The 9812-nt window shown below is 48.9% G+C and overlaps 1 protein-coding gene across 4 annotated transcripts in view; it reads left to right on the top strand.

Moving 5' to 3' along the window:
• Kiaa1211l (KIAA1211 like) overlaps positions 1–9677 on the top strand; it is a 107694-nt gene extending 98017 nt beyond the window's left edge. For 3 of the 4 annotated variants that reach the window (XM_029482952.1, XM_029482939.1, XM_029482950.1), the window contains exons 8-10: positions 6558–6745; positions 7737–7881; positions 8949–9677. In XM_029482952.1, coding sequence (XP_029338812.1) covers positions 6558–6745; positions 7737–7881; positions 8949–9091 — 476 coding nt within the window. In that variant the 3' untranslated portion in view covers positions 9092–9677. The remainder of the gene's footprint in view (positions 1–6557; positions 6746–7736; positions 7882–8948) is intronic. The other variant, XM_029482943.1, reaches the window with a different exon arrangement.
• The last annotated feature ends 135 nt before the right edge of the window (positions 9678–9812 follow it).

The raw sequence follows: 9812 nt of genomic DNA, 5'->3' as shown, positions 1-9812 counted from the left end.
CACACACACACACACACACACACACACACACAGCACTGGCTTCAGTCTCCTGGGCCGAGTTTGATTCCTTTGGAGGAACGACCATGCGCATCTTGACCACTTTAGTGGTTTTTGTTTTTTGTTTTGTTTTTTTTTTTAACCCATTTCTGCTCATATTTATGTTTTCTTTCAGCCTTCCCTCCTCAATGCTACCCTAAGAGAATCTCCATGCCTTCCAGACAGACATGGAGTAGAGTTGTAACTCCTGGGTCAGGCACCCAAGGCTTTTTAGATTAGGGCCAGAGTCAACAGTTCTTCGTTCTCAATCTCTTTGCCTCCTTTCAGCCCCCCTCCCCGGCCTCCCCCCACCTGTGAGAAGCACACAACTACCCTGATGTGAGCAGCATGGATCTGAAGGATTTGCTTGCCAGAGTCACTTGAGTTTCTCAAACTCTGAGTGTTATTTCTCTGCTTGTAAAATTAAGGTTGTTGCTAATATGGGTTATAGGAAGTAAGGCCAGAGAGTAGGTAGAATAATCCTATTTCTATGTCCCTTTGGTCTGGGCTGCTACCAGAAGGTGCCACCCATATTTGAGGCGGGTCTTCCCACATCCATTAAGGCCAGTAGGACAATCCCACACCAACTTGCCCACAGGCCAACCTGATATAGACAATTCCTCACTTGAGGACCACACCACCCCTCCCAGACGATTCTAACTCAGGACATGTTGACATTTAAAGCCAACTGTCCTGGACTTTGCTCCATGAACCTCTGGTGAGCATCTGAAAAAAATCAACTCTGAGGAGAGTTGTGAAGGTCCTTATGAATGCCATGTCTACTAGAGTTTGGGTCTTGATTGTCCCTCAAAGCCCCATGTGTCATGTGTTGAAGACTTGGTCCTAGCTCGTGAGCCTTTTTGGAGACGAAGGAACCTGTGGCAGACAGGCATCCAGGGAAGAGATTAGGCAAGCCTGTGAATTAAATATTGGGAGCACAGTCCCTTCCTGTCCTCTTTTGCTTCCTGGATCCCATAAAGTGAACAGGCTGTCGCCCGCTTCTGCTGGCACGTCTTTTGCCATCACTGATCCAAAGAGGACAGTCCTTTTCGAGATCATTGCATTTGGGTTATTAGATATGTGTATATATGCACTTACAGACAGGGGTCTCCCGCTGCATGTGTAGGGGTCAAAGGTCAACTTTTGGAAGATAGTTCTTTCTTTCCAGCATATAGGTCATGGGAGTGGGGTGGGGCTGGGGGGTGTCCCAAGTCAGGTCTTCAGGATTAGCAGCAAGTACCTTTACCTACTGAGCAATCTCACTGGCTCGACAGCCTTTTCTTCTTCCTTTCTTTGGGGTTTCAGGGCTGAGAGAAGTCAGGCAGAGGTCAGGCTGTAGGTCAGACAGAGGTGAGTTTCTGAGTTGAGGGTGGAAATTAAAACCACAAAGAAGCCTGAGGCCGCAGAAGTAGGTCAAGCTGTGCCTCTTGACCCGAGAGGAAGTCACAGGGTGAGAACAAGATGATCCTTTTGGCCTTATATGTGCCTGGGGAAGAAAATTTGGAAGTGGTGGGTGTCTTCCTGGGAGCTGGGGAGTGGGGAGAGGGGCCACCATCAGAAAGGCAAGTGGAGGGAAACCACAAGGGACCTTGGAGGCTGAAAAGGGGTAAAGAGAATGGGAAGGAGCTGCCAGGGAGGGACAAGACTTCCCTCAGAGTCTCTTGATGCCCTTCTTGAATTGTGGAAATAGCTCTCAGGCAAAGGCCTGCCTCATCCCCCTCTGTGGGCAGGGCATTAGACTCCTCTTCCTGACCAGTGTTCAGCAGCTAATGAACCCGGATGATCTGTCAGCTGTGTGTTCTCGTTTGTATCTACTTTTGTGTGCTTCTGAGTCTTATGCATGTGTCTGCATTACTGTGGATGTGCACATGTGTGCACGTCATGCAAACGGTCAGAGGTGGACGTTGAGTGTCTTCCTCAGTTGCTCACCACCTTGTTTGCTGAGTGAGAATCTGTCAATGAACCTGAAACTGAGTTGGTTGAGACAAAGCTCCACAAGCTCCAGGTCTCATCAAGGGAACGCAGATTGTTTCCTGCCAACTACATATATCCAGGGAGCCACAGAAGCACCTGATCTGGGGGTTGCCGATGCGTTTTGGCAGGGAGAACATCCTCCAACAGGGAAATGGTGAGCATTGGGCATTGACTATGTACTGGAGAGGAAATGAAGGGGCAGTGGATTCATTCGGGGTTGGAGCTAGTGCAAAGCTCTGTATTATGTGCTTTATGGAAAACCCTTGCCTGCTTTCAAAATAAAGCCTCGGGCAAGCACAATAACTTCTGTTATAAGATTGCCTCATAGCTGCTAGACAGAACTGATGGAAAGCCACTAAAACCCACAAGTGATATTGACCAGGAGCTGGCTGTGAGCCAGGACAGATAACAGATTAATGAATGTTTTAAGAACAGAGCTGAAGTCTTATATGCTCAAAGCCTAATGTAACCCTGAAGCAAACACAAGGTGCGGTATTCTCAGGACACAAGGTCCATGCCTGCCCTGGAGCCCCCTTAGTGTCTGTCTGTCATGCCCATATATGTAGCTGGGGGCCTAAAAAACAAGCAGACAGTGCCAAAGGCTGTTCTGGCCTCAACCACTTGCGAGACATGGCTGCTAATTGGTCCACTTTAGATCCGAAGTCTTATTGAGCAAACTCAGGCCTTTTCTTCCCCGGAGGAGGTTGTGGTTCCTGGAAATGAGCTGTGGATATACATTTTTACAATGGCGGTTCAGGGGCTGCAAGGATGGCTCCAGTTAAAGCATTTGCCACACAAGCGTGAGGACTTGAGCTGACTTGAGCCCAGCACCCAGTTTCTTATTATCCTAGCAGTGGGGGGTGGGGGACAGAAAGGAGGCCCTCTGGGGCTTACTGGCCAGCCAGTCTAGCAGTATTATTGAGCTCTAGGTTAAGTGAGTGTCCCAATCTCAAAAATAAGGGTACATAGAGATTAGGGAACATGCTTGGTGACAATCCCTGGCCTTCACATGCATACATGCACATAAACTTGTGTATGTACTCATGCACACGTACAAGCACACACATGAATATGAACATGAAAGTGTACATACACATGGATGTGAAAACACATATGTGCAAGCACATACACATGAATGTGTAAACACACACACACACGGATGTGCAAACACACACATGAATGTGCAAATACACACATACATACACACATGAATGCACAAGCACATTCATACACAGACGTGCTCACACACAGGCGCGCGCACGCTCACGCGCACACACACATACATACACACACACAGAGGTACTCACGCACACAGTTGCTTCAAGAAGCACAGCACACACAGCAGTATGCTGCCCTGTTCCAAGCTTGCTTAGACCAGAACATCTGTTTTAATAGCTCAGCCCAAGAGCGAGAGCCCCTAAGTTCACATCCTCCAGCTCCTTGCTTCCCAACCACAACTGTGTTCTTGACAGCTCTAATCTTCCGGGCTCAGCCTTCTGAGAGGTGCCATGCAGGGTGTGGCTTATCATTTGTGCTTCATTCTCAGTAGGTCACTTCTAGGATTCTTTCTGGAAAAAACAAAACAAAACAAGCAAGCAAGCAAACAAAAACCAGGGCCTTACATTTGAATTTTAGTAGGCACCAAAACCAAGCAAAGGGGGTGACTCCGCATGATGGAAAGTGTTTGCCACCTGTAGGTGGAGCATCCCAGGATCGGGTGAGTGGTTAGGACTTGAGGGAGTGGTGTCTTCTAAATACAAAGAGCTAAGTCACATAAGTCCACAAGCTAAGTCCATAAGCCCACTGCATTAGTTTCCCCATCTTTTGAAAGAGATTAGAAAACAGAAATCAGCAAAATGGTTGCCTTACGTTGTTACCAGCAATGACAGACAGAGTAGCAGTGGGAGCAGCTGAGGCCCAGCCAGTGGTCTTCTACACATATCGTAATGGAGACAGCTGGCAGGTGCCAGGCACCGTGCTGGGGCTTGGAGGAGGGGGAGGATGACGTCACCGAATCTTTACAAACAGCTGGCATAGATAGCAGGTTGTCTTCTGGGATTTTTTACACCTGCATTTACATGGGGCCTGCCCAGGAGCACACGGCTAGCCTGAGGCCTGAAACCCAGCCCCAGGACAGGCTGTGTTGAAGATCAGTACTTTACAGTATTTTCCCAAATAGAGCTTGAGGGAAGAGACTACATTACTGAGGAGGGAGGGATTTTACCAACCGTTCCTTTGATGGACTCCTCTCAGTAGCTAACAAAGTAATAGTTTCCTCTGATCAGAAGTCACTTGCCTGTGCAATGGGGTTGTTAGGGCCCAGCTGCGTGGCGCTCCAGCTCCCCACACCTGAGGCCCTTGCCATCTGGAAGTGTTAGTCTGGGTTTGTTCTAAGGCAGATTAGATTGCTCCCTTCCCAGGCAGGTGTGGGGAGCCAGCTTTTTCTCAAACCCTCGGCAAAGGGATCACATACATTCCAACACGTGGTGTCTGCTGTTCAGTGAGAGACATGCCGAGCTCTGCAGGTGTTGGTTGCAGACCTGGGTACACTTGACAACCTAAAGCCCTTATTATTCCGGAGGAGGGGCTGAGATGTCAGAAATCTTTAAACCAGATCCCCAGGAGACTCAGATCTGTCTATTGAGGCAGGAATATAAACAAAGGAGTAGCTTTATTTGACACATCTGCAGTGCCCTAGAGCTGACCTTTTGAGCAGATCTAATCACAGAAGAGATTTTATGTTTCAACCTTGGCCCTGAGAGTTAATGCTTTAAGGGGTCACTGACAACCTTTTTGCCCGCCCCCTGAAGGCTGCCATAGACTGCCCACTGCTCGTCTTCATTCCTCTCTCTAGCCCTAGCCCTCCCCAGTCCAGATGGAGCACAGACGCAGAGCCGTGGGTTCCAGTGTGACAGAAGATAAGGGTGCAAGTCACAGAAACCCCTCAGACCTGTGTCACAGAGCAGAATGGCTGTCACCCAACTCTGCCCATACTTTACTTGGGACAGAGGTGCAACATCTCTGAGGGTTGATATTGTGAGATGTGTCCAAGTGTGGGGAAATACAGGAACCAAACAGGAAAGAAATGGCTGCTAAGAGGTCTTGGTCACTTGCTCAGGTCAGTGCCCCATGAAGTTGCCTGTAGGTCACATCCTGGCACAGCCTAGTGCAGTTGCAGGGTTCACCCACTCCCGAGGGTCAGCATGTGAACGTAGGTACATGGGCACACACCAGTGCAGTTGGAAGCATTGCCACTTGAGCAGTCCCCAGAGTCCCACCCTCCCCTGGGGGTCCCTTCTTGCCAACCCACCTTAGAGGCAGTCCCATATAACTTTTCTGCTCGTTTGAATGTTTTTAACTCTACGTGTACAAGTGTTTTGTCTACTTGTTTGTCTGTGCACCGTGTGTCTACCTACAGATGCCAAAGAAGGCAGCGTGACCCGAGGAACCAGAGTTACAGATGGTTATGAGCCATGTGTGGGTGCTGGGACTCAACCTCAGGTCCTCGGGCAGAGCAGCTAGCACTCCTCTCTGGGCATCCCCCCAGCCCTCTTTATGCTCAGTTTAAAAATGCATCTTTTGGCTCAGATGAAATTATCCAAGTGCAGGGTATAAATAATTTACCAGAATTATGTCTTGTGCCTTTGGGCTGAGAGGTGACAGAGTGCTCAGTAGCCAGCACTGAGCTTTGAGGGGGTGAGAGAGGCTGGCCTGGCCTTCAACAAGCTACTTCTCTGCTCTGATTTCAAACTGGAATGGCAAGTTCCTCGGGTTGTGAATTTAATCTTATCAGAACTGTTCGAGGAATATGTTGTTAGCTGAGAAAATAAAGTTCAAACCCTGAGAAAATGTTCCGTCTGTTTCGAAGGGAGCAGCTGCCTCTGGCCAGCACTCACTGGGATAGGATGGGAGTGAGGGTGAGACACAGGAAGAGTTCTGAGGGAGCTCTCGGTCATTAGGGTGAAGAAATGGCAGGAGAGGGCAAAGAGGGCCCTTTAAAGAATGTAGAGCAGGAGAAGAGAAACAGCCTGTGTTAACCATGCAGGCCCCAGTACTTCCTGTCAGGTGAAGACAGATGGTTGTAGAAATGGCATCCCATCCCACAAAGGGAATGTTTTTAGCACGTCAAGTAAATCAGGAGTGGGGGCGGGTGGCTGGCCCCAAATGTAAACTCTTATCAAAGACATCCTATCTGTGCATACATTCCAGCTCCTCCCAGAGAGAAGGCCCTGGTAGAAATTAGCTCCAGAATGCACAGGTTGGGGTGGCAGCTGCATCTTGTGGTTTTGGTGGCTCAGACCAGAGGAGGTAATCTATTTGAGACATCTATAGAAGAAAAAAACAATGAAGTTTGCTGAAGAGAGGCTTTGGCTCAGGGGAGAATGGGAAGTGGGGTCTCTCTGAGACTCAATCCTACCTCTCCTCCAGCCCCCTGAACCAAACAAAGCAATATAACACACCTTGTACGGGAGAGAAGCTGTGGGTGGGACTGAAGGGGAGAGTGGGACTGTCTGCCTAATATTGCTCCTTCGTGGCCTTTATCACAGAAAAGGGTCAGCCTCCTGCGGCTTCAGGTCCTGGGGCTGATGGGCAACCCACCCCACCCTGGATCACCATGGCCCGGCAGAAGAGAAGAGGAGCCCCAGACCTGCCCGTCAACCAGGAAGAGAAGCCTGGGTCGAGGATCCTAAAGACAGAAACTGGGAAGCAAGCCAAGGTGGCCGAGAGAGCCCAGGTTACCACTCTTTTTCCGTGGCGTTCGGGGTGGGGGTGGGGTGAGGAGGGCAGCGATCTTGTCAGGGTGCGGCGGGAGCAGGTACCACTGTGCTCACAGAGGTCCTGCATGAACATCACAGAGATGTCGTGCCTACCGTGACGGCCGACATGCGCAAAGGCAGTACGTCAGCTTGTGGCCCCCGTGATGGAGCTAGCTGCCTCTTCTTTGCCTGTGTGGGCTGGTAGAAATGCAGTGGCGCCCGAGGCTTCTCCGGCCTCCTAGGCAACGCAGCTCAGCCTCTGGAAAAAATTGAAGACAGTTAAAACAACGGCTCCCTTCAGACACACGCTAATATGGTCACCAGCTCCACCTCAGCCCCTTGTGTGATGATAAATGAAGCCTGCTCTGGCTGCTGCCTGCTGGCCTCCCTTTTCCCTCACCTGGGGCTGCACAGCCAAAACCTGGGGTTGCATGTTGTATTCAACTGAAAACAGCTCTCACCAACCCCAACAACTGTGCTGATGCAGCCTCTGCTAACCAGTATAATAAATGGGGTTCTGCTGTATAGGAAGGGGAGCCTGCCCTGCAGTAGGACCTGCTTCCCTTCCTGCTAATGCAATCCTCAGTTGTGTCTATACAGCTGAAGACCTGTATGTAGCATTGAGGAGGGGAAATTACAGTGCGAAATGTTAGCCCATTTCAGCTGCTGCCATATAGCGTGTCTCATAAAACCATTCCCTACGGCTTTCACATAGAGTTCATCTGGGGCTGAGGCTGGGCTGTCCAGGCAAGCAAGGAGCCACCATGCACACGTGGGCTGCAGGAGGCTGGCACAAGTCATAGCTCTGGCAGTTTGGTGGGTGATGCCGGTGCACAGAGCCCCTTTCCAGAAAGTGCCAGCAGCAGGGTGCATCTTGGAAGAGACATTTTGTAACTAAGACACTTGGAGTATTTACCCCCTCTGAGTCTGTTATCGTTGGGCAGCACGTGTCATTTTGTGTCTCCGTAGGAGTCTGTGAAGCAGGGTGACTTCGTCCGGAGCAAATCTTTCCTTATGACCCCTGCAAAGCCTGCTGTGACCCAAAGGCAGGGGTCAAAGCTGAACCTCAAGGAAGGGCTACAGAGAGGAATCTCACTGTCCCATCAGAACTTGGGTATGAGATTGGCTTTTATTTCCAAATACTTTGGCACACACTCGCGCACGTGCACACAGATATATGTATATATATGTGTGTGTGTGTATGTATATATATATATGTGTGTGTGTGTATGTATATATATATATATATACATATATACACATATACATGTATATATACATACACACACACACACACACACACATATATATATATATATATATATATATATATATATATATATATTTCTTCCTACGATTGGAGTTTGTGTTATTGAATCATTTTGCCATGTTGAGCAGTGTTTTTTTAGTGTAGTCCCCCCCTTTTTTTGAGAAGGAATTTACACGAGATAACGGTCACCCATATTCAGTGTGCATTTCAGTGGATGTATTTAACGGTGAGATTATGTGTATTTGTGGAGTCCCACCACCCTGGTAGCAATCTAAGAATAGAACGTCCCCCTCACACTGGAAGGAAACCTACTTGTCACATCCCCTACCCTGGGGGTAGGTAAGCACTAACCTACTCTGTGTCTCTGTGAGATATCCCTTTTTGGGAATGTGAAATCATAAAACACGGGTTCCGTCTCCGCTGGTTTTGAATGCAATTCTGAGCACCGGGAGGTGGTATTTGTCACCTCAAATGGTGGATGAACCCGGGGTCTCCTGCACACCAATCACATACTCTCCCATCGAGTGACATCCCGAACCTAGTATTTTTTAATTTTTTATTTACTTTGTATTGTAGTCAAAAGACATGAGAATTGTACTTTACTAGCCATCTTAATTGGGTGGTTGTGAAGGTGTTATGCTCGATCCCACGTGCAGCCTACCTCTGGTGTTCTGCAGTTAGACCCTGAACCTTTCTAGACTCACTTTGCCTCCAGAACCACCTAAGCCTGCTCTGAAACTCTTCCAATCGTATGTGCTCCACGCTCGATGCTTCAGTCTTCACTCCTTTATGCACTGAGGGATTGTGTGTCCTGGAGCACAGTGGAGACTGTAACGTATATTTAAAGCTATAGGAGAGGCTTAGCGAAAACCCACACTGGGTCTCTTGCTTTTGCTTGTTTTGTCTCCCAGCAGCTCAGGCTGCAGCGACCACAGAGAAGGAACTTCATCAGCTGAAGAGGGCCAGTTACGCCAGTACAGATCAGCCATCCTGGATGGAACTCGCCAGAAAGAAATCTCAAGCCTGGAGTGACATGCCCCAAATCATAAAATAGATTGGCAGCCTGCTGAGGAAGGAGGTCCACTAGACCGACGAGCCACTTAGTTTTAAACTGCCAATAAATCATGGCAAGCAGACTGTGAAACTTACGATTGATTTTTGTCAACGGGTTCTGATGTGCTCGGAGAAGAGAGAGGAACCAGGGGGGAACAGAGAAGACCAGCAGACAGCCTCAGTGCCGCCGCCGGGCCAGAGGGGCTGTGGCAAGAATGTTGCGAAGTTTAGGGGCGACATTCCTGTGCTGAGATGTCAGTGTGAGCCTTCGAGTCCCAGGTCTGCGCTGCCTCTTGCCATCAGCCAGTGCCTCTGGCCACCGTCTTGCCGTGGGCCATCGTGGTCTTTCTTGTTTACTAATAGGCATGATGTTTGTGGTAAAGCAGGGATTCCCTTTACAAGAGCAGCTACCTACTTAACAATCCAGTTTCCTGAAGAAACCCACCTACCCCGAGAAGGAGAGGAAGGGACGTGGCAGGGTTTGTCAATTCATAGACTGTTTCCAAAAAGAATTTTTAAACTTTTCCACTAGGCATCTGTGTCCTGTGCAAAATGCATTGCCTGTTTAATAAAAAGTTTCAAACATGTTTCTGCTCTGTGCGTCAATGTTATTTTTGCTCACAGAGAACATCTTCCACTGCTGAGGGAATACCTTCACACCTCAGTGAAAACCCTGACTCAGTTGGGAGTTGAGTTTGGTGTGTATTATCGGGGGAGGGGGG

This window comes from Mus caroli, chromosome 1, assembly GCF_900094665.2.
Source record: "Mus caroli chromosome 1, CAROLI_EIJ_v1.1, whole genome shotgun sequence".
NCBI classification, from domain to species: domain Eukaryota; kingdom Metazoa; phylum Chordata; class Mammalia; order Rodentia; family Muridae; genus Mus; species Mus caroli.
This window is presented reverse-complemented; position numbering and strand designations above follow the sequence as displayed.